The sequence below is a fragment of the Erithacus rubecula genome (genome assembly GCF_903797595.1).
Source record: "Erithacus rubecula genome assembly, chromosome: 6".
In the NCBI taxonomy this organism is placed as follows: Eukaryota; Metazoa; Chordata; class Aves; order Passeriformes; family Muscicapidae; genus Erithacus; species Erithacus rubecula.
This window is the reverse complement of record NC_136688.1, coordinates 59,900,498-59,923,342: the sequence shown is the minus strand read 5'-3', so window position 1 is coordinate 59,923,342 and position 22,845 is coordinate 59,900,498. Positions and strand designations below refer to the sequence as shown.

Sequence of the window (22,845 nt, the reverse complement as noted above, 5' to 3'; positions counted from 1 at the left end):
GGCTGTATTGATTTTATTCCCTTTCCCGGGCTATATTTATTGTATTCCCTTTCCCGGGCTATATTTATTTTATTCCCTTTCCCGGGCTATATTTATTGTATTCCCTTTCCCGGGCTGTATTGATTTTATTCCCTTTCCCGGGCTATATTTATTTTATTCCCTTTCCCGGGCTGTACTGATTTATTCCCGCCCCAGGCTCCGCCGTCCCCTCAGGCCCCCGCGCCATTTGGCGGGAAGGGGCGGGCGCTCGGGGCGGCCCGGGCGCAGGCGCAGGGGCGGTGCGCGCGCGGGGCGCAGTGCGCGTGCGCGGTGCGTGAGGCCCGGGCGAGGCGGCGGCGGCTGTGGCGGCTCCGGCAGGTACCGGCGGGGGCGAGGGGGCGGCGGCGCAGGGCCAAGGGGGCAGAGCGGGGCGCTCCGATAGCGGCCGGGCCGAGGGACAGCCGGGCCGGGGGGCCGAGGCGAGCGGGAGCCGGGCTGGGCCGCGCGCGGGGCGCTCCGAGCGCCGTGTCGGCCGCGTCGCCTCCCGCGGCCGCTGGCGGGCCTCGGCTGTGCCCGAGCGGTGCGCTCGGCCGTGGGGGCGGATCCCGCTGTCCCCATTTTCTGCGTTGAACGGCCGCGGCGAGTAACGGCCCGCGCGGAGCCGCTGGGCGCCTGGCGGTCGGTGACGTTATCGCTCGGGCGAGAGGGAGCGGCCGCAGCCCGTGCGGCCCGGCTCAGCCCGGCCAGGCGGGGAGCGCCCGTGCCGGCCGTGCCCGGGGGAGGCCTGGACGTGGCACCCGGAGCTGGGGATCGGCCGCAGCTGGGACTCGATTGGCCTCGAAGGGCTTTTCCAGCACCGCATTCCGTGGTTCAGAGCTAATCCCGCACAGCCGGCCCTGCCCCGGGTGCTGCCTTCCCTTCCTCGGCAGGGCTGTGAGCGGCGCGTTCCGGGCAGAGCGCACATCAGCCTCCGCCTTCCTGCCCTCCTGCTTGTTTGCCATTAGTCCTTTCACGTTTATTAGGAGCGGCACTTTTGTGTTGGGCCGTCTTCTGCTGCTAACAGGCTGAATAATACATGGTGGCATCAATGATTTAATACCAGCCTGCGTGTAGCTGACCGATACTCTGATTCATTTGTGTGGCCTGCGTGATGTCAAACCCTTTGGAATTAAGGTGAAAACCCCGGAATTAAGGTGAAAACCCCGGAATTAAGTCTCTCTGGTGTGCCCCAGCCCCATGCCCACCCCTGGGCTTTCATGGCCAGGACATGGCCTGTTGCACTGGCTGGTTGAAACCACGGATTGCTGTCAGATTTTGGGATGTGCCAGGGGTCAGATTGAGGTGTTTGGCAGGAAGAGCTGTCAGACAGACTTGGTTTCAGTTTGGAGCCACGTGTGCAGCTCAGACCTTGTGTGCCAATCCGTACATTTTCTCCCTCATCCTTTTTTCCCTCCTAATCTGAAGAAGGCTGTATTTGGAGGGCTGGCTTTTTTAAGATGGAATTTATCTTCTGAATCAGCTAGAGGGAGAAAACATCTGTTAAACATCAGGATGAGTTTAGGTTGTGTTACTGCATTTCTGACTATGATAGAATCCATGGAAGCCTTAAGGCTGATCATTAACTCCAACTATTCTCCCTCACAGCCAAGGCCACACTGCCCATGTCCCCAAGTGCCACATCCACAAGGATTGAAATCCCTGCAGGGATGGGGGCTGCAGCCTGCCCTGGGCAGCTGTGCCAGGGCTGGGGAACCCTTTCCATGGAGGAATTTCCCCAATATCCAACACAATATCCTGGTGCAACTTGAAGCCATTTCCTCTCATCCCATCACTAATTACCTCTGTCACTGTTACATCAAACTTTAGAGCTGTAAATAGCCTTTAAGCTACTTTCATCTAGTGCTGGGGCTGCAGTTTGTGTCACTCCCTCCTTTGCCCCTCGATTTTGGGACCTCCTTGAGGTACCCTGTGAAGTGCAGCGGCCTTGGAGTGATCCAGATCTCTGCCTGTTGCACTGGCAAAGGCACAGTGATACTCTTTGATACTTAATGTACAACTTAATGTTACAAATGATGGTTTTTCTCAAAATCACAGTCCTGGAATGGTTTGGGTTGGAAGACACTTCAAAGCCCATCCAGTTTCACCCTTGCCGTGAGCAGGGACACCATTCACTACCCCAGGCTGCTCCAAGCCTGTGGCTGCCTAATGATAGAGAACAGAAATACTTTTAAAAACAGTTATTAGAAAACTTGCAGGGTAGGCCACATGGACTCTTGAACATTGTACCAAAGTTCCTTGGCTTGGTGAGCTCCTGGGAAAACATGAACTGTTATCTCAGGAGTTGAAGCTGCTGAAGATAAGGGAGAGAGATTTTTCCTTCTGGCAAGAACTTCACCCCAGTATGTAGTGGTGTCCTATCCATGTCCTTGTTGGAGTGCAAGCAGTGATTTGGGTGCTGTCTCTTCAGGCTTTCAGTGAAGGAACTCTGGAGGGTTCTGGGGTGGGGACTTCTGCTTGGTTTTTAAATCCCAAATGCATTTGCCACCTGCTCCGAGGAGGAGGAGCCAAGAGTGCAGGTGTGAGGATGACAGTCCAACACTGCCCTTCATCCCAGCTGGACTCACAGCTGGCAGCTGTTGTGTCCTGCAGGAGGTATTCCCTGGGATCCCTGAGCTGTCAGGGGCATGGAGAAGGCTCAGCTCAGTGCCCCAGCTCCAGGAGGGAAGGCTGGGTGGCACCCAGCCAGGTCAGGCTGGCCTGGCACTGGCACAGCAGGGCAGGGCCAGGCTGTGGCTCTTGGCAGGGACATCAAAGGAAGAGTGGGAGGAAGCAGGAGTCTGTCCCAGGGGGAAGCAGGAGCCTGTCCCAAGGGCCAGGGGGAAGCAGGAGCCTGTCCCAGGGGCCAGGGGGAAGCAGGAGCCTGTCCCAGGGGGAAGCAGGAGCCTGTCCCAGGGGGAAGCAGGAGCCTGTCCCAGGGGGAAGCAGGAGCCTGTCCCAAGGGCCAGGAGGAAGTACCTGGTTTAGGTGGGAGTGAGGGGCTGCAGGTCAGGGCCAGCCAGAGCATTTCTGTGACCCTCTGGTGCTGCTGGGTGTTTTTGGACATCCCTAATGGGGACTGAGTTGGTGCTGGCAGTAATTCTTGTCTGCTTTAGCCTGATGTTGAGGGCACCTTTTAACACCCGTTTATCTCACAAATAGTTTAATGGCTTGTATGAAGTAGGAAAATTGAATGAATTTGTGGACATGGGTCCAGGGTGGCCTTGATACTGCTGGAGTAACTTGGACCTGATATGTTCTATGGAATTTGAACATAATTCTTTATTTGGAATAATCCTGCACTGGGCTGCTACAAGAAAACTGTAACGATTCACTTTCATACCTCGGTAGCTGCCTGTGCTGGTGTTTTAGGAACCCACAATGCTTGGTATGTGCAGATGTGAAACTGCAGGAGCGCAGCTAGCATTTGCTGTGCTGAAGGAGCTGAGGGAGGGGCAGAGGCAGCCAGGGCTGGTGGGCTGCAGGGGTGGCTGCAGGGGTGGGCAGTGGCTGGGGCAGGCAGTGCCCAGCTGAGAGCCGTGTCCCGCAGGACGCGGCGGCGCCATGGAGGGCGCGCAGGAGGAGCAGCCCGCGGCGGGCAGCCAGGGGCCCGGCGCCCAGAGCGCGCCCCACGAGCAGCACATGGACTTCAGCACCGAGATCATGAGTGTCACCGAGATGGAGCAGTCCCCAGACAGCTCCCCCGAGCTGCACCAGGACAGCACGCAGGAGAGCGAGATCCCAAACATTGAGAGCCTGCAGACCACCGATAGCGAGGCTGACTTCCCTCCCGACTTTGACAAGTTCTGGAAAGTAGTAGAGGACAATCCCCAGGATTTCACAGGATGGGTTTATCTGCTGCAGTACGTGGAGCAGGAGGTCAGTACCTGCCCCTTTCTCCTCAGCCTCCCTGAAATCAATTAACAAACAGCACCAAAGTCATGGAATTCCAATGGCAAATGTAGAATGGACACCGGGCTGTCACAGATGCTGATTTAAGGCAGCTGTCCTTGCCACTGTTGTCATTTAATCATAAAATGCCAGGATGGTTTGGGTTGGAGGTGACCTTAAAAAGCTCATCCATTTCCACTCCCTGCCATGTGCAGGGACACCTTCCAGTAGCCCGGGTTGTCAATGCCAAAATAACACCAGGCATTTCTAACACAGCGTTGATGTTGTATTTAGAATAACCAGAAGTTGTTCCTGGGGAAGCACTGAGTGTGCTGGCTCTGTTTCCCACAGAACCACTTGCCAGCAGCCAGGAAGGCCTTTGACAGGTTTTTCTCACACTACCCCTACTGCTACGGCTACTGGAAGAAGTACGCGGACCTGGAGAAGCGCCACGACAACATCAAGCAGTCAGACGAGGTACGTAGGGCCCGGGGCCAGCACTGCCACCAGTCCCAGAGCCACAATGACTGTCCCACTGCGAGTCATTGGGCTGCCAGTGCCTGCCCTGCACGGCCAGGGCTCGAGGGACGTGTTTGCACGTGTCACAGCTGTGGCATTTGGAGCTAATGTTCTCTCTCTTTGTTGGCAGGTGCGTTAAACCTCTACAGTTTGTCAAGCTTTGCAGTGCAAGCCTCTGTATTACACTGCAGCTTAACAAGTAGGGCAGGGCTTTTCTGTCACTTCCATTTATTACTCATTTTCAAAGCAATATAGTTGGTTTGCTGGTCACAATTGCTCCATCTTATTGCATTTTTGGTCAGACGCTGTCAATGATGCTCTAATGGGTCTGTGCCCTATGGTCTGTACCCCAAAGCCTGCCCACACAACCTGGTCAGAATGCAGGGACCGCTGCGCTTTGAAGATCAAGACTCTGCACGTGGAGATCAGAACATTGCCATGTTCTATCCAACCTCCACCCGAATGGTAATGGTAGATTATTTAAACAAAATTCCAGTAATTAGTATTTCTAAGGTTCACCGGATAACACAGTGTTGCCTCTCTCTTAGGACCCCATTAAGGATTTGAAGTACAGTTCATGTTCTCTTCATAGGTCTATCGCCGAGGGCTTCAGGCAATTCCTCTTAGTGTTGATCTTTGGATACATTATATAAACTTCCTAAAGGAGACCTTGGACCCTGCTGATCCTGAAACTAACAGTACCATCCGGGGGTGAGTTGGGAGCAGCCTGGTATCCCTACACACCACTGGCATCAGGTTATTGTGGTTCTAACACAAAGGGCAAATTCATAACAACCTGGTGTCACTTGAAGGATTTTTAAAGTAAGAGATGATGGAGCCAAATTCTGTAAAAACTGGGAGACAGCACAGTGTGGTACAAGGGGCAAAAGCTGTGGCTTGAGAGCTTCAGACTGGATGTTAAGAAATACTCAGTGCAGCATTTGAAATCTTGGAATTTAATTCCTTGGATGTGTCTGCTCACTGTGGCTTGCAGTGGACCTGGTTAAAGGGTTGGACTAGAGTTTGATCAGAAGGCTTCAGGAACTGAATTGAATCTGAATCAAGCTGCAGAATTGCTGCACAGCTTTTGGGTGTTACACTCCTGCACTGGTAGGTTTGGAGTCTGTACAAGACAAAAGTGGTAAAGAGTTGTGTATTTTCATAATATTTTGTGTTCCTGCCAGTGGCTTTTGCTGTTGCTTTTATTTGTTCTGTTGTGGAGGTGCTGGAGGAAGGAAATGAGTGTCAGTTTTCACAGTCTTTAGACACCTTGTTGCAGATAGCTGGAAAACACTTTGAAGAATGTCAATAATTAAAATGAGTCTATCTTTGAATAAATGAGGGTGCTCATAACCTTTAATATGAGCCAGACTTTCCTTCCTTGTTCTGTCCTGGCATCCAGAAACCAGTGTAAAACACTTTCCTGTTCCAGGGCCTATGAACATGCAGTGCTGGCTGCTGGGACAGATTTCCGTTCTGACAGACTCTGGGAAATGTATATAAACTGGGAAAATGACCAGGGAAACCTGAGGGAAGTGACATCCATCTATGACCGCATCCTGGGAATCCCAACCCAGCTCTACAGCCACCACTTCCAGAGGTAAAGGGAAACAGCACTTAGTGCCATGGGAGAGGGAGGTACTCAGCACAGGAGCTTGGAACACTGTTAGGTGGTTATTTACTTATGTGCTCAGGCAGTTGGACTGATTGTTTTAAAGTACTGATGCACATTTGAGGAGTTTGGGTTTAGGTAAATGCAGAGGTTTTGTTGTGGAATAAGGACAGGCCTTTGAGCTGTGGGGAAGAAGAGAGGATGACTTTGAGAAATGAGGATGAGCAGTTTTGGGCTTTAATACAATGCCCCTGTGTGGTGAAGCACCAATTTAACTGACTAAAGAATCCTGCTTAAGTTTTACATAATGGAATTCTGCAGGGTAGGGAGACTTGGGCAGCAGCCTCAGTTAAATTGCACACAGGCTTCCCCATAACTTGCACAGATCTCTTGGTGTGGGAAATAAAGTGTTTCCTTTATACCTGATTTTGTCCTTTGCCATGTCTTCTCCATGGCAGGGGTTGTGCCAGCCTGCAGTGCTGCCCTTTGCCACGCGGCACTCGTGAGTGGTGTGAGCTGGCAGCACTCAGGAGGGATGGAGCAAAGCAGAACCCTGGGATTTACACTTGTGCCCCCTTGGGCAGCAGTGCAGCATGAAGCTGCCCCTCTGCAGTGCCTGTCTGTGGTGTTGTAGGTTCAAAGAGCACATCCAGAACAACCTGCCCCGAGACTTCCTGACCACGGAGCAGTTTGTGCAGCTGCGCCGGGAGCTGGCGGCGGCCAGCGGCCACAGCGGCGAGGAGGGGGAGGAGCTGCCCTGCGGCACCGAGGACATCACCGACCCCGCCAAGGTACTGCGGGGCGGGGCGGGGCACCGCGGGGCGGGGAGTGGCACCCTGGGATGGGGCGGGGCACCGCGGGGCGGGGCACCCTGGGGCAGGGTGTGACACCCCGGGGCTGGGGATGGGCCTGGGCTGTGCCCAGAGAGCTCTGAGCACATCACTGACCTCACCAAGGCACCTGCACAGGGTGGGCACCCCTCTCCTTCCCTAGGACTGGGGTGGGCTTGCTCTGCAGCCACCTGAGCTGTGCCCAGAGAGCCCCTGCACATCAGTGCCCTGCAGCACTGAGGGATCACTGACCCCACCAGGGCACCTGCCTGGGTGGGCACTGCCCCCTGTCCTTCTCTGGGGCTGAGGCAGGGGTTCCACTGCAGCCACCTGAGCTGTGCCCAGAGAGCCCCTGCACATCAGTGCCTGTGGCTTGTGTGCTAACAGGACAGCCCTTTGCAGTGCTGGCAGAGGTGTTACAGAAATGAGTTAGAAAATGAAGGAAGCAATGTACACAACCTCAGGAACAAGCAGCAATTATTCCAAGTCAGCAGATTGGGATCTGTGTTCTAAGAAAGCTCCTCATCAGCAGTGGCCTGGGCAGGTTCAGACTGTTACAGGCCTAGCAAAGCCTGGAGCTGTCCAAAGGAACTGCTGATGGTGAAAACAGACACACTGAAACTGGGGCTGACTTGGAGCCAAATCCATCCTTAATCTCCAATCAGCTTTAGCACAGGATAAAAGCAGTAGAGCTGTGTGTGCCAAAGGGCCAGGGCTGCATCAGGCAGTGTCCCAGCCCTTCCCTGGCTGCTCAGGGAGAGTCCTGCACCTCACTGCACAGAAAGCAGCTGCAAACACACCATGTCTGCCTGGGTTCCATTTTCTAACCTTCTGTTGCAGCTAATCACTGAGATAGAGAACATGAGGCACAGAATCATTGAGATCCACCAGGAGATATTTAACCACAACGAGCATGAAGTCAGTAAGAGGTGGACGTTTGAGGAGGCGGTGAGTGGGGTTTGTGGGGCAGGGCTGGGACTGGGAACTGTGCACTGCTGGGGGCTTGAACACAGACTCAAAGCTGCAACACTTTCACTTCTCTGCCCTTTCTCTTGTGAAGAGGCACCTGCTGGTGTAAAGATCTCAGTTCAGTGCTGTAAAGTTTGCTAAGCCAGTGAGTCCTGAGAGTTAGTGCTGCTCCTGGCCTGGGGTGGTGCATGAGGGGATGGAGGGGAGTCCCTTGCCAAGGTAAGCCTGTGCTCAGAGGAGAACAGAATTCCTGTGCTTTTGTATTGTAACATTGCACACTTCACCAGGTAACTTCTGTTTTGGACCTCCTATGTATAATGTATTAAAAATAATTAATTAAATTAATAATTTGATCACTGCAGATATACAGCTTTTGATGTAGAGTTAAGTTGGATTCCATTCGAAAAAAACAGTAGGAGGTTTTGATCCTCAGTCTTTATATTTTCCTGGCAAAGGTGGTCCTTGTTTTAAATTTACTTCTTGTTCTAAAGAGTCCATTGTGCTAGCCAGCTGGGAGAGATTTTCAGAGACTCTGATGGGTTGGGTGATTGACTGCTCTGGGTGGCCTGGGCAGTCCTGCAGAGCCCAGGAGCTCCCAGCAGGGTGGGGGGTCTGGGCAGTGAGCTCTGTGCCAGTGCCCCCTGGCAGGAGGGAGCAGAGCAGCCCGAGTGTCCCACACTCCTGCCTTGGGCAGCCTTAAACTGCAGGTCTGAGGGACTTGGGAGAACACTGGGACTGTGGGCACTGGGCAGCAAGGGTGAGGGAAGCTGAGTGTGCCTTGGCACAGTGTGCTCTTGTTCCCAGCAGTGTCAGCTCTGCAGCACCAAGGGCTGGGAGGAGCTGGGCATGCAGAGTTCAGTGTGTCTGTGAAGGACAGCAGGGAGATGGGGCACAGATCCCACCCAGGGCTGGGCACTGCTTACAGCTGTTTGCAGCAGGAATGGGGCTGTGAGCTGGGAAAAGGGCCACAAAGTATTGGATTCCACACCAGGGATCAGTGAGGAGCATGAAGGGAGGGATTGGCTTTAAATTTCAGGTGGCTTTGAAGAATTGGATTCTCTTTAATTACTGTAAGTTCTTCACCCATCCGTATGGGTTTGGATCTGAGAGGAAATTGTAGCACAGGAGAGACAATCAAATGCAAATAAAGGTGGTGAGCAAAAGCAAAGGATCTCTGGCAGGATGCCAGACAAAGCAATCTCAATTTAAACAGAGCAATGTTTAATTTTCTGTGCTGAGCTCTGTCCCAGCCCTCTTGTGCCATCATTAACAAAAGGATGGTGCTAAATTCGTGGTCTTGCTATAACCAGACTGATGTAAATATTGGACAGGAAGTCCATTCAGTGCTCTGTCTTTCCTTGTCATGATTCTCAGGCAAATTCTGAGTTGAATTTGTGGGCTGGGTGTCCCACAGTGAGCACTTCACTTGTGTGGATGACGTGGGCAATGTCCAGTGTGTCCATAATGTCACTGACACTGGGCTGCCGTGGGGCCTCCCCCAGCACCTCTAAACACCTGCACCCAAAAGCTCCCTAGGAAAGGGGGTTTCTAGCCTGGGATATCAGTGCAGTAAATCCCTTGATCCACAGCTGGATAAGCCTGGATGCAGTAGATGAGGAGGTGTCACTGATCACTGAAATGGCAGGAATTGAGTTCTGGTTGTGTGGCTGTTGATTGTTTGACCCCCTTGGTGGTGTGTTTGTAATCACCAGTTGCATCCTGTGACTCTTGCAGATCAAGAGGCCTTACTTTCATGTAAAACCTCTGGAGAAAATTCAGCTGAAAAACTGGAAAGAGTACTTAGAGTTTGAGATAGAGAATGGCACTCACGAGCGAGTCGTGGTCCTCTTTGAGAGATGTGTCATTTCATGTGCCCTCTATGAGGACTTCTGGATCAAGGTAAGGGAGGCAGCTCAGGCTCTGCTGGTGCACACCTTGACCTGGTGACTAACCCTTGTACCCTGTGGAACGTTGTTCATCTATAACTATATCTGTTGCATTAGGAGATGGTCTGCTTGCAACCAGATTTGACTGCTGCATTTGCCAACTGCGTTGCCTCTCTACGTCCTTCCTTACAGAAACTAGTCTAGTGGTTCCATAAAGGTGCTGAATGGGTTTAAACAAAAGAATTTTATCGTTCTGGCATGTTCTTGGAGACAAATACAAGCTTTAACCTGGCTGGTCTCTGCTCTGTTTCCAACCCTAGTATGCCAAATACATGGAGAACCACAGCATCGAGGGCGTGAGGCACGTGTACAGCAGGGCCTGCACCATCCACCTGCCCAAGAAGCCCATGGTGCACATGCTGTGGGCAGCCTTCGAGGAGCAGCAGGGTAAGGCAGCCTGACCCAGGGGGGCTCTGCTGGGGCACCTCTGCCACCTGCCCCGTCCTAAAGCATCTCCCTGCTGTTGCAGGCAACATAGATGAGGCCAGAAGGATCCTGAAGACGTTTGAGGAGTGCATCCTGGGGCTGGCCATGATCCGCCTGCGCAGGGTGAGCCTGGAGCGCCGGCACGGCAACATGGAGCAGGCCGAGCAGCTGCTGGAAGATGCTGTCAGGAATGCCAAGTCCATCAGTGAGGCCTCCTTCTATGCCATCAAACTAGCCAGGCACCTCTTCAAAGTGCAGAAAAACCTGCCAAAGGCAAGAAAAGTGCTGTCAGAAGCCATAGAACTGGACAAAGTATGTGTTCCCTCTCGGCTGTCCTACTCAAACCCCGGTGTCTTTCTCTTTCTGAGGCATTTTGTGAAACATGGCAACAGTGATGACAGGAGTTGTAACTGGATGTAATGTCCCATTACTGCATGGAGACAACAGTCCCTCTAAACTGATGTTGCCAAGGTCCCAGCTTGGGAGTCTGGAATTTTGCACCTTTTCCCATCAGAAAGCACAATGTGCTTTGCGCCTTTATTTAAGTTTTTAGAATCCCAAATGTTCTCAGTGTGTTCAGTGTTGTTGGTGTGGGCAGTACTTGGTGGTTTGGTGTCAGAACAAGAATATCTGGCACTCAGATGCTGCCAGCAAAGTGCAGCACCTGCCTTTGTGGTGTTGGTCACTTCTGGTCTGTTTGTGCAACAAGCCAGCCTGGGGGGAAGGAAAATCCCTTTATTGCCTGTCATTGTGTGTGTTTGTGGGGTGAACTGTGGTGTGTAGCAGCCAGAGTTAAACAGCTGCTGTGAGGGACAGGTGTGCACCTCCTAATGCCTGTTTTGCACAGGAAAATACCAAACTGTACCTGAACCTGCTGGAGATGGAGTACAGTGGTGACCTCAAGCAGAACGAGGAGAACATCCTGAGCTGCTTTGACAAGGCTGTCCATGGGGCCTTGTCCATCAAAATGAGGATCACCTTCTCACAGAGAAAAGTGGAATTCCTGGAAGATTTTGGGTCTGATGTGAACAAGTAAGATGTCCTGTGGCCAGTGGCCAAACTGGGGTCACTGAGAGAGCTGGGAAAAGGGTGGGGTCAGTGGCATCTGTACAATTGTTGTCTTTGTGCCATCAGCTCTTTGTAAGGAGCAGCTGCTTTTCTAAACCAATGTGCTGCTGTTCAACAGGAGCAGATTTGTAAACAGGAACCTCTTTTCAGATAATTGCCCCGTTTTATCTGAGTTGCCAGCAGCTGAGTGAGCAGAGCTCTGCTGCCTGCCAGCTTTCCTGTGCTTTCCCTTGCTCAGCCCTGTGGAGGCAGGTGCTCCCCAGGGGAGTGGGCACAGCTGTCCTTTGGGGCTCTGTTCCCTGGGAGCTGCTGCTTGTTTCCAAATCTGCACTGCTTGGATTTCCCAGTGTTCAGCACTGGAACAACTGGCCACTTAGGTGGGAGGATACACCAGAAATGCAAGTTTTAAATTCAGTGCTACAATATGTTTTTCCTCTTAATTGTCTATTGTTTTTATTTACATTTTGCAGCTAAAAACCTGGAAGGATTAATGACAAGTCAGTTTTTCTGCTTTGTATGTTTTTAACAATAGCTGTCCTTAAATTCTGCTGCCTCTGCATGGCAGCCAGTCAGTACAAGTTTGGGATTTGAGGCAAATCAAACACAAGGAATTTTGCAGTTCCCAAATAATTCCAAAGCACAGAACGAGTACGAGGAATTCTTTTCACCCAGAGCACAGTGCCAGAAGCTGCAGGTTTTGTGAGATGCTGCAGATGAGGGGGTATTTCAGTATTTGTGGGAATTCTAGCCAGGACTCTCCTGTGCTGCATTAACCACATAACATTGTTCTTCCCTGTGGATGGGCAAAGGCTGTAGGTGCTGCTTTGGGACTGGAATAATTTCCAGTGTTTAAATATTGATTCCCACTGCTGGGGTGGCATCAGCAGCAGGCTCTGAAGGAGCAGCTGAATCAAATCACTTCTAGAAAACTACTTTATAAAGGAGCCTGAAAGTGGTGAGGGAAGGTAGCAGGTTGGGAGCTGGAGCTGCTGTGAATAGAGGCGAGCTGGCTTTCCCCTGTTGATAGTGGCTCCCTCAGTGCAGTCCATGGCACTGCAGCTGCTATGCTGCTCAGTTTGCAGTGGCATTGCTGAGGTGCTGGCAGTCCTGGCCAGGCTGACTGGCTGTGCTGTGCTGTCCCTGCAGGCTGCTGGATGCCTACGACGAGCACCAGGCGCTGCTGAAGGAGCAGGAGACGCTGAAGCGGCGGGCGGAGAACGGGTACGGGGCTGGGCTGGGCTGGGCTGGGCTGGGCTGGGCAGGGCAGGGCTGGGCTGGGCTGGGCTGGGCTGGCTGGGCTGGGCTGGGCTGGGCTGGGCTGGGCTGGGCTGGGCTGGGCTGGGCTGGGCTGGGCTGGGCTGGGCTGGGCTGGGCTGGGCTGGGCTGGGCTGGGCTGGGCTGGGCTGGGCTGGGCTGGGCTGGGCTGGGCTGGGCTGGGCTGGGCTGGGCTGGGCTGGGCTGGGCTGGGCAGGGCAGGGCTGGGCTGGGCTGGGCTGGGCTGGGCTGGGCTGGGCTGGGCTGGGCTGGGCTGGGCTGGGCTGGGCTGGGCTGGGCTGGGCTGGGCTGGGCTGGGCTGGGCTGGGCTGGGCTGGGCTGCTCCCTCTGAGGGGCTTCAGCCTGGCACTGGAGGGGTTTGTGACAATAGAGTCACTTCACTTTAGTCCTTTGAAGTGGGTATTGAATAGAGCTGTGCTGCCTTGGATGGTCACAGAACTGTTTGCCTTGGAAGGGACCTTAAAGCCCTAAGACCTGCCATGACCTTCCAGAGCTCCATCCATCCCAGCCTTAGACACTTCCAGGGATGGAAACATTTTGGAAAATAAGTTTTTGAGTTGTTGAGTTGAGGCAAACAATGCTGGTAAAATAACTCAGTCTCTAAGCAGGAACGTGCCTTTGCTGTCTCAGTTTGGGCAGCAGCTTTAAGCCCAGCCTGTTCTGAAGCACAGCACAAACTGTCCTTCCCTAAGCCCAGTTCCCTCAGCCTGCTGGGCCAGGGCACCCAGCTGGGCACAGCTGAAGGTGAAGCAGCTCTCCCCACACAAGGGCATGCCCAGCATCGCCCAGGTGCTGCACCAGGCAGTGTCCCCATGTCCCCATGTCCCAGTGCTGCAGCAGGCTGTGTCCCAGCAGTCCCAGCAGTGCCAGTGCTGCAGCAGGCTGTGTCCCAGCAGTGCCAGTGCTGCAGCAGGCTGTGTCCCAGCAGTGCCAGTGCTGCAGCAGGCTGTGTCCCAGCAGTCCCAGTGCTGCAGCAGGCTGTGTCCCCATGTCCCAGTGCTGCAGCAGGCTGTGTCCCCATGTCCCAGTGCTGCAGCAGGCTGTGTCCCAGCAGTCCCAGTGCTGCAGCAGGCTGTGTCCCCATGTCCCAGTGCTGCAGCAGGCTGTGTCCCAGCAGTCCCAGTGCTGCAGCAGGCTGTGTCCCAGCAGTCCCAGTGCTGCAGCAGGCTGTGTGTGCCCCTGCAGCTCGGAGGAGCCGGATGAGAAGAAGCTGCTGACAGAGGAGGGGGGGCTGGCGGTGGCGCAGCTGATGGACGGGGACATGCAGGTGAACCAGGCCGCCTACAACTACAACGCCTGGTACCAGGTAGGGCTGAGGGACAGCCTGCTCTGTCCTGGGCAGGGACACTGGGCTGCTCCTGGGCTGCTCCACAGCACCAACAGCATCAGCTTGTCCTCTGGGGCTCCTCCTCCAGGCATTTTAGTTTGGAATGGGATTGTTGAGGTTGGAAATGCCCTCTGACACCACCCAGCCCAGCTGCTCTGCCAGCACTGCCAAGGCCACCACTGGCCCATGTCCCTGCTGCCACATCCATGCGTTTAAATCCATGGAAGTTCTTTAGTGGTTTATGAAAAGTGTTTAGACTGTGCAGAGCCCCCAGAGCTGGGAGGGCAGTGGTACAAGGGACACCCTGGGTAGCCCTGCTTTGGGATTGCCTGCAGCCAGCTGGGAATTCTTTCCCAAGTCAGGCAGTAGGAGAAGCTCATCCAGCACAGGCTGGCCAGTGCTAGGCCAGGAAAAATGCCCTGAGCTTCACACAGAGCACTGCAGGAATGGCAGCCTTGGAGCTGTGCCAGGGAGGGTCAGCTGCACAACAGGGAAAGGTTCTTCCCCAGAGGGTGGGACAAGCACTGGAACAGCTCCCCAGGGAATGGTGACATTCCCGAGGCTGCAGAGCCCCAGGAGAGTTTGGACACCAGGGATGCCAGGGTGGGATTGGTGGGGGAGCTGGGCAGGGACAGGGGCTGGATGATCCCCGAGGGTCCCTCCCAGCTCGGGATATTTTGGTTCTGTGACTCTGATGAGGATCTGTCCTGTGGCAGCACAGCCCTGCCTGCCCTGCCCCTCCCCGGCTCTGCAGAGGGAATGGGACTGTGCTCCTGCATTCCTGGAGGGCTGGGCTGGGCTCAGCTGGGCTGTGCTGGGCTCAGGGGGCTGAGCTGGGCTGGGCTGAGGGGGCTGGGGGAGCTCAGGGGGCTGGGCTGGGCTGGGCTGGGCTCAGGGGTCTGTGCTGAGCTGGGCTGGGCTGGGCTCGGCTGGGCTCAGGGGTCTGTGCTGTGCTGGGCTGGACTGGGCTCAGGGGGCTGAGCTGAGCTGGGCTGGGCTGGGCTGGGCTGGGCTCAGGGGGCTGTGCTGAGCTGGGCTGAGCTGAGCTGAGCTGAGCTGAGCTGAGCTGAGCTGAGCTGAGCTGGGCTGTGCTGGGCTGGGCTGCCCCTGTGCAGCAGGGACATCCTGGCTGATGCTGCTGCTGTGTTTGCTTCCAGTACAACTACCAGAACGCCTGGAATTACGGACAGTATTACCACACAACCTGATCCTCCAGGCAGTGGAGTTCACTGTGCTGCAGTTTCAACAAAGATGGAATTAAAAAAAAAATTATATTTTTCTAATTTTGGGCTGTGAAGGAACTGTTGTGCCACCTGCTTTTGGTCCTCTGCATGTGAACCGAGCTGCTGCTCACCGGGTATGTGTGAAGCAAGATTCGTGTGCTGGTAACTGATAAATGGTCTCTGTACAATTCTCATTTACCATAAATTTTTTAATTCCCTGCACTAATTTATGGAGTATCAGAAGAATTCTCGTTGGTCTCACGATTCCATGATTGAGAGGCTGAAGCTGTGGGGTTTGGGTTGGTTTTGCCCCAGAGCTGGAGCCAAGGCTGTTCCAGGCCCGGGGGCCTGGGCAGAGCTGCAGCGTGGGAGGGGCAGGGATTAAACCACCTTCATTCTTTTTTAAAAGCACAAGCTGTGTTTGGGATGAGTTTTGTATTTAGAGTTTTTCATGTACACGGTGTGAGCAAAACTTTTTTCATTTTGATCAAAGTGATCATTCCCATTTTTGTAATAAAAGCAAGGAATTCAGTAGTGCTCTGAGCTTTCTTGGGCTGCCTCACTGAGCCAGGAGGGAGAGCAATGCCTGAGCTGAGTGGTGTTCACAGGAGGAGCTGTGGACTCCTGAACAGCTGGAACAGCTGGATGTGTGCAGGCACAGCTGCTGCCAGCTCAGGGCAGTGGGAATGGAGTGGGGCCCTGCAGGGGAGCACAGACACAAGAGGGGAGGCAGGGCAGGTACAAACTCTGCTTTAGTGGCGCTGGTGTAACCGGAGCCGGAGCAGCGGCAGCAGGAAGCTCTGCAGAAATGGATTCCCGGCAGCACGGCACCGCCTCACTCAATATCCACCAGCTCCACCTCAAAGAAGAGTTTGGCATTCGGGGGGATCCTGGTGGCAAGTGTCAAGGAAACTGAAAGGGAACAGCCCCTGCACTGACCCCTCCTGACCCCGGGGACAGCCTGGACCCAGCAGCAGCCACAGCTGCTCCTGGGGTGTCCCTGACCCCACAGCTGCTCCTGGGGTGTCCCTGACCCCACAGCTGCTCCTGGGGTGTCCCTGACCCCACAGCTGCTCCTGGGCTGTCCCTGACCCCACAGCTGCTCCTGGGCTGTCCCTGACCCCACAGCTGCTCCTGGGGTGTCCCTGACCCCACAGCTGCTCCCCTGGGCTGTCCTGACCCCACAGCTGCTCCTGGGGTGTCCCTGACCCCACAGCTGCTCCCCTGGGGTGTCCCTGACCCCACAGCTGCTCCCCTGAGTGTCCCTGACCCCACAGCTGCTCCCCTGGGGTGTCCCTGACCCCACAGCTGCTCCCCTGGGTGTCCCTGACCCCACAGCTGCTCCCCTGGGGGTGTCCCTGACCCCACAGCTGCTCCCGGGGTGTCCCTGACCCCACAGCTGCTCCCGGGGTGTCCCTGACCCCACAGCTGCTCCCCTGGGGTGTCCCTGACCCCACAGCTGCTCCCGGGGTGTCCCTGACCCCACAGCTGCTCCCCTGGGGTGTCCCTGACCCCGCAGCTGCTCCCCTGGGGTGTCCCTGACCCCACAGCTGCTCCTGGGGTGTCCCTGGCCCCACAGCTGCTCCTGGGGTGTCCCTGACCCCACAGCTGCTCCTGGGGTGTCCTGACCCCACAGCTGCTCCCCTGGGGTGTCCCTGACCCCACAGCTGCTCCTGGGGTGTCCTGACCCCACAGCTGCTCCTGGGGTGTCCCTGGCCCCACAGCTGCTCCTGGGGTGTCCTGACCCCACAGCTGCCCCTGGGGTGTCCTGACCCCACAGCTGCTCCTGGGGTGTCCCTGACCCCACAGCTGCTCCCCTGGGATGTCCCTGACCCCACAGCTGCTCCTGGGGTGTCCCTGACCCCGCAGCTGCCCCTGGGGGTGTCCCTGACCCCACAGCTGCTCCTGGGCTGTCCCTGACCCCACAGCTGCCCCTGGGGTGTCCCTGGCCCCGGGGCCAGCCCCAGCCCCACCCTGCTGCTCACAGCCTGAGCTGCCCCAGCCTTGCCTGCAGGCGTGGGGCAGTGCCTGGGGAGCTGGCACTGTCCCAGTGTCCCTGCAGATCACAGCATTCCACAACAGCAGAAGGGTTGGAAAATGAAACAGGGCAGTGTAAAGCACTGCAGGATGACTCCTCCACCCCCTGCTTCTGCTGTATCCCAGAGCCCAATGTAGCTGTCCCTGCTCCTCTTTCCCTGCACTGGTTAGGGTCCCCATCAGGCAGAAGCATTTGGAAGCAGCTGCAATAAAACTGCAGGTGAAAACAGCAGCAGGTTCCCCCTGCACGAGCTTTTCTCCAACAGAAAAGGGCAATTGCAGCCCCAGAACTCCTGAGTGGGAATGTCCTGGGCCTGCAGTGGGTAAGAGGTGAAGCCCCATTGCATCCCTGTCCATAAGCACCTCTTCCCCCAGCCCAGTTCCCAAAGCAGTCAGAGGTCAGGGAAGGATACTTGGCATCAGGCTGCCCCTTCTTGCCATAGGCCCACTCGGGCTCGATCTCCAGCTGGGCCTTCTCTCCTTTGCTCATGGTCAGCAGGGCCTCGTCCCACTGCAAGGACAGAGCAGCTGCAGCAGCCAGGGCCTGCCCAGGGCCCCAGCAGCACTGCAGGCAGCTGCCACAGCTCCACACAGCACCACACAGCAGCCTGGCCTGGGATAACACACTCATTCCCTTCCCAGGGCCCCAGCAGCACTGCAGGCAGCTGCCACAGCCCCACACAGCTCCACACAGCAACCTGGCCTGGGATAACACACTCATTCCTTCCCAGGGCCCCAGCAGCACTGCAGGCAGCTGCCACAGCCCCACACAGCTCCACACAGCAACCTGGCCTGGGATAACACACTCATTCCTGCCCAGGGCCTGCCCAGGCCTTGCAGCTGTGTCCCCACTGAGGGCAGCTCTGGCACCCACAGACCCTGATAAACCTGGGATAGACCTGGGATAGACCTGGGATAAACCTGGGATAGACCTGGGATAAACCTGGGATAGACCTGGGATAGACCTGGGATAGACCTGGGATAGACCTGGGATAAACCTGGGATAGACCTGGGATAGACCTGGGATAGACCTGGGATAGACCTGGGATAGACCTGGGATAAACCTGGGATAGACCTGGGATAGACCTGGGATAGACCTGGGATAGACCTGGGATAAACCTGGGATAGACCTGGGATAGACCTGGGATAGACCTGGGATAGACCTGGGATAGACCTGGGATAAACCTGGGATAGATCTGGGATAGACCTGGGATAGACCTGGGATAAACCTGGGATAGACCTGGGATAGATCTGGGATAGACCTGGGATAGATCTGGGATAGACCTGGGATAGACCTGGGATAGACCTGGGATAAACCTGGGATAGACCTGGGATAGACCTGGGATAAACCTGGGCCACTGCTGCCCCTGCCCAGGCTGGAGCAAAGGGGGCTCAGGGCCCCTGTGGCTCTGCACAAGTCCCTGGCAGGAGGGCACAGCCCCAGGTCAGGCTCTGCTGCAGGAACAGGGACAGGAGGAGAGGGAACGGCCTCAGGCTGGGCCAGGGCAGGCTCAGGGTGGAACCAGCAGCAATTTCCCCATGGGAAGGGAGCTCAGGGACTGGCAGTGCCCAGGGAATGCACACAGGGAGGCAGGGATGGATGGAGCCCTGGGATCCCAGCAGTGTCAGCTGCTGTGACAGACAGAGCAGCCTGAGGCTGGCAGGTGCCAGGGAACACAACCCCAAACCTGCCCAGTGAGTCACAGAGTGGATCTGCCCAGGGGCTGAGGGACCCTGAATGCTTTACTTACACCTCGGATCACTTTTCCTACACCAACTTTGAAACTCAAGGGCTTGGCTGCTTTTTTCTTCTTTGAACCTGCAAGAAAGTTTTATGTTCATTTGCCTCAAAATCACACCAGCAGGCTCCACACTTCTGCAGAAAACTGCCATTACACTCAAGCTCTATAGAAATACATAATATTTATATAACACTTGGTGCTCTTATAATATTATTTTTAGCCCAACATCAGATTGTTCAGAGAAAATACTAACACTGTGCACTAAAATCATCATTAAATGTTCAAGCTGCACCAAAGCATCTTTCAAACCCCAAAGACTCATCCCAGAATTACTCAAGCTGACTGCACAAGTCATGGACATATTAAGGACCCAAGGAAAGTCAATAAGGAACACACAAGTATGAGGAGTTACAGTTCCAGTGACTGGAATACAGCTCCTGAGTGGGACATCACTGCTGGGAAAGCCTTTCCAGTACTGCTCCATTCCCTACCCCTAAACCCTCTGATCTGTCCCAAAAGCACCAGCAGGGAATTTGCACAGCAGAGCATTCAAACCCCTCTCATTCCAGGCCTCCATATTTAAAGATTTACCACAGAAGGGCCCCAAGATGTGTTTACTTCAAGAAACTCAGGACACTGCTGGTGCCAGAGCTCTGTAGGCAGAATCTCCCCCTGGGATTGAGTCCCTGCATTCCACATTCCCCAGGCTGCAGTGGCAGGAGCCAGGGCTGCCAGGATGGTGTCACTTGACACCAGCCAGTCCCAAAATACTGCCCTTGCTACCTCATGGAAAATCTGCAGGGCTGCAGCAGCTCAGCACCACCATGATGGAGCTGTTTGTCAGCAATGCTCCCAGACCCCTCCAGGGGCAAACCCCTGCAGCAGCCCAGGGAATTAATTCCCTCAGGAGCATTTGCAGCCAGCCCCAGGAGCTCAGTGCACACTGATACACCCAGAGCCTTACTTGATTGAACATTGGTGTCAAAGACTGTCCCATCCTGCAGCTTCCCCGTGTACCAGCAGTGCACAGTGTCTCCTTTCTTGGGGAAGTTGGTTTTATCACCCTTCTTCAGAATGGATTTTGTGTACTTTGGTGGCCCCTAAGGATATAAAAAGAGTTGTGACTGGTGAGTTAAATAGTCTCAGATATCCAAGAATTAACAACCACTGGGTTTAAGGTCAAAGGAGACACTGCTAGTGAATGACGTGTTCATGTTACTGGGGGAATGGGGGAAATGCAGCTTAAGCCTAAGGTGGGGTGTAAACAGCAGATATCTTGCTGTAACTGGGATCACAGAATCTCCTGAGCTGGAAGGGACCCTCAGGGATCCCTGCCCAGACCCCCAACAATCCACCCTGGGCATCCCTGGTGTCCAAACTGGAGCTGTGGCAGTCTTGGGCTGTGCCCATTCCCTGGGGAGCCTGGGCAGTGCCAGCAGCTCTGGGGAAGAAACTTCCCCTGAGATCCCCCAGCCCCACTGTGAGCCAAGGACCCGGGGAATTTGATTTTCCAGGGGAGCACAGGAGCTGAGGGCAGCACACCCACCTCCTGCACGGCCTCCTCAGCCTTCACCCCCTTGCCCTTGTTCTCCTCTGGCCTGGCCGGCCTGGCCGTGTCTGCCGCCTGCGCCGCGCCCTCCGAGCCCCTGAAGCGCTGCGGGTCAGGAGAGCGGCTGTTCCAGAGCTGCTGCATCCCATAACCATTCCAGAGCCACTCCATCCCATAACCATCCCACAGCCATCCCACAGCCCTGCCCTATCCCATTATCATCCCCACAGCCAGCCCCATATCCACCCCCACAGCTCTGCACAGCCCCAGCCCCAGCCCTGAATCCATCCCCGCACCTGCCCAACCCCAGCCCCATCCCCGCACCTTCCCAACCCCAGCCCCATCCCTGCACCTGCCCGGCCCCATCCCCATCCCTGCACCTGCCCAACCCCAGCCCCATCCCTGCACCTGCCCGGCCCCATCCCCATCCCTGCACCTGCCCAACCCCAGCCCCATCCCTGCACCTGCCCAACCCCAGCCCCATCCCTGCACCTGCCCAACCCCAGCCCCATCCCTGCACCTGCCCGGCCCCATCCCCATCCCTGCACCTGCCCAACCCCAGCCCCATCCCTGCACCTGCCCAACCCCAGCCCCATCCCTGCACCTGCCCAACCCCAGCCCCATCCCTGCACCTTCCCAACCCCAGCCCCATCCCTGCACCTGCCCAACCCCAGCCCCATCCCCGCACCTGCCCAACCCCAGCCCCATCCCTGCACCTGCCCAACCCCAGCCCCATCCCCGCACCTGCCCAACCCCAGCCTCATCCCTGCACCTGCCCGGCTCCATCCCCATCCCTGCACCTGCCCGGCTCCATCCCCATCCCTGCACCTGCCCAACCCCAGCCCCATCCCTGCACCTGCCCGACCCCAGCCCCATCCCTGCACCTGCCCGGCTCCATCCCCATCCCTGCACCTGCCCAACCCCAGCCCCATCCCCGCACCTGCCCAACCCCAGCCCCATCCCTGCACCTGCCCAACCCCAGCCCCATCCCTGCACCTGCCCAACCCCAGCCCCATCCCCGCACCTGCCCAACCCCAGCCCCATCCCCGCACCTGCCCAACCCCAGCCCCATCCCTGCACCTGCCCAACCCCAGCCCCATCCCTGCACCTGCCCGGCCCCAGCCCCATCCCTGCACCTGCCCGGCCCCATCCCCATCCCATCCCCACATCCCCATCCCATCCCCACATCCCCATCCCCATCCCCACACCCTGCCCGGCCCCATCCCATCCCCACATCCCCATCCCCATATCCCAACATCCATCCCCACACCCTGCCCGGCCCCATCCCCACAGCCCCATATCCATTCATCCCCACACCTGCCCGGCCCCATCCCATCCCCACAGCCCCATATCCCCACATCCATCCCCACATCCTGCCCGGCCCCATCCCCATCCCCATATCCATCCATCCCCACAGCTCTGCCCGGCCCCATCCCCACAGCCCCATATCCATCCATCCTCACACCTGCCCGGCCCCATCCCCATCCCCATATCCATTCATCCTCACACCTGCCCGGCCCCAGCCCCATCCCCGCCGCCCCACGGCCTCACCTGCGTGTGGAAGAGCTGCGTGTAAGCCGCGATCAGCTGCTCCTTGTTCGCCGTCTTCGCCACGTTCTTCACCTGCCCCAGCAGCTTGTGCTCCGCCAGGAACTGCGGGACACACGAGGGAGACGGTGAGGGGAGAAAAGAAACCAAACCCAACCTGCCACAAACCGCGAATTACTGATCGTGCCGCGCCGTTACCGCCTGCGCCGCGTGCTCCTGCAGGAATTTGATGATCTCCTTCTTGGCCAGCGCCTCGCTCCGCAGCTCCTCGGCGCTCCAGGGCTGCGCCGGGCCCGCGGCCGCCGCCATCTTCCACCCGCCTCCCGCTCCTCCTCCGGGGAGGAGGGCTGGGATCCGCCCGGCGGGGCGAGGGGCGGGCCGGGCAAAGGGAGGGTCGGGAGAGCGCCGGGAGAGGCGGCGAGCCTCGGAATCCTCCCCTTCAGCCTCGGCCGAGCTGCCGGCGTGACCGCGGGGAGGGCGCTGAGGGAGGGACAAAATGGCGCCGCCCCGGGGCCCGCCCTGAGCGGGATCGACGGCGGCAGCAGCGGGCTGGGCGGGCCAGAGGAGCAGCGGGGCCGGGCCGGGGAAAGGGCCGGGCCGGGGAAAGGGCCGGGCCGGGGAAAGGGCAGGGCCGGGGAAAGGGCAGGGCCGGGGAAAGGGCCGGGCCGGGGAAAGGGCAGGGCCGGGCCGGGGAAAGGGCCGGGCCGGGGAAAAGGGCCGGGCCGGGGAAAGGGCCGGGCCGGGGAAAGGGCCGGGCCGGGGAAAGGGCAGGGCCGGGCCGGGCCGGGGAAAGGGCAGGGCCGGGCCGGGGAAAGGGCCGGGCCGGGGAAAGGGCCGGGCCGGGGAAAAGGGCCGGGCCGGGGAAAGG

General features: G+C 56.8%; 2 protein-coding genes across 6 annotated transcripts; one reads left to right on the top strand and one right to left on the bottom strand.

Moving 5' to 3' along the window:
- Positions 1 to 288: 288 nt before the first annotated feature.
- PRPF39 (pre-mRNA processing factor 39) lies at positions 289 to 15,161 on the top strand. Of its 5 annotated transcripts, XM_079307845.1 has the most exons (15): positions 289 to 357; positions 3,539 to 3,894; positions 4,258 to 4,383; positions 4,781 to 4,890; positions 5,018 to 5,136; positions 5,858 to 6,025; positions 6,672 to 6,828; positions 7,708 to 7,815; positions 9,571 to 9,735; positions 10,043 to 10,169; positions 10,252 to 10,520; positions 11,056 to 11,240; positions 12,423 to 12,497; positions 13,737 to 13,857; positions 15,036 to 15,161. In XM_079307845.1, exons 4-15 carry the CDS (start codon positions 4,804 to 4,806, stop codon positions 15,084 to 15,086), a joined length of 1,632 nt encoding a protein of 543 aa, XP_079163971.1. In that variant the 5' UTR covers positions 289 to 357; positions 3,539 to 3,894; positions 4,258 to 4,383; positions 4,781 to 4,803; the 3' UTR covers positions 15,087 to 15,161. The 5 variants fall into 5 exon arrangements, with proteins under 5 accessions (XP_079163971.1, XP_079163970.1, XP_079163973.1 ...); XM_079307844.1 differs by lacking the exon at positions 4,781 to 4,890 and having other exon boundaries at positions 305 to 357; XM_079307847.1 differs by lacking the exons at positions 289 to 357; positions 3,539 to 3,894 and having other exon boundaries at positions 4,266 to 4,383; positions 4,728 to 4,890.
- A 644-nt stretch (positions 15,162 to 15,805) lies between these two features.
- FKBP3 (FKBP prolyl isomerase 3) lies at positions 15,806 to 22,360 on the bottom strand. The gene is made up of 7 exons (XM_079309527.1): positions 22,176 to 22,360; positions 21,981 to 22,082; positions 20,427 to 20,534; positions 19,845 to 19,980; positions 18,890 to 18,957; positions 17,552 to 17,649; positions 15,806 to 15,991 (listed from the first exon to the last, which is right to left on the bottom strand). Exons 1-7 carry the CDS (start codon positions 22,284 to 22,286, stop codon positions 15,937 to 15,939), a joined length of 678 nt encoding a protein of 225 aa, XP_079165653.1. The 5' UTR covers positions 22,287 to 22,360; the 3' UTR covers positions 15,806 to 15,936.
- Positions 22,361 to 22,845: the final 485 nt, after the last annotated feature.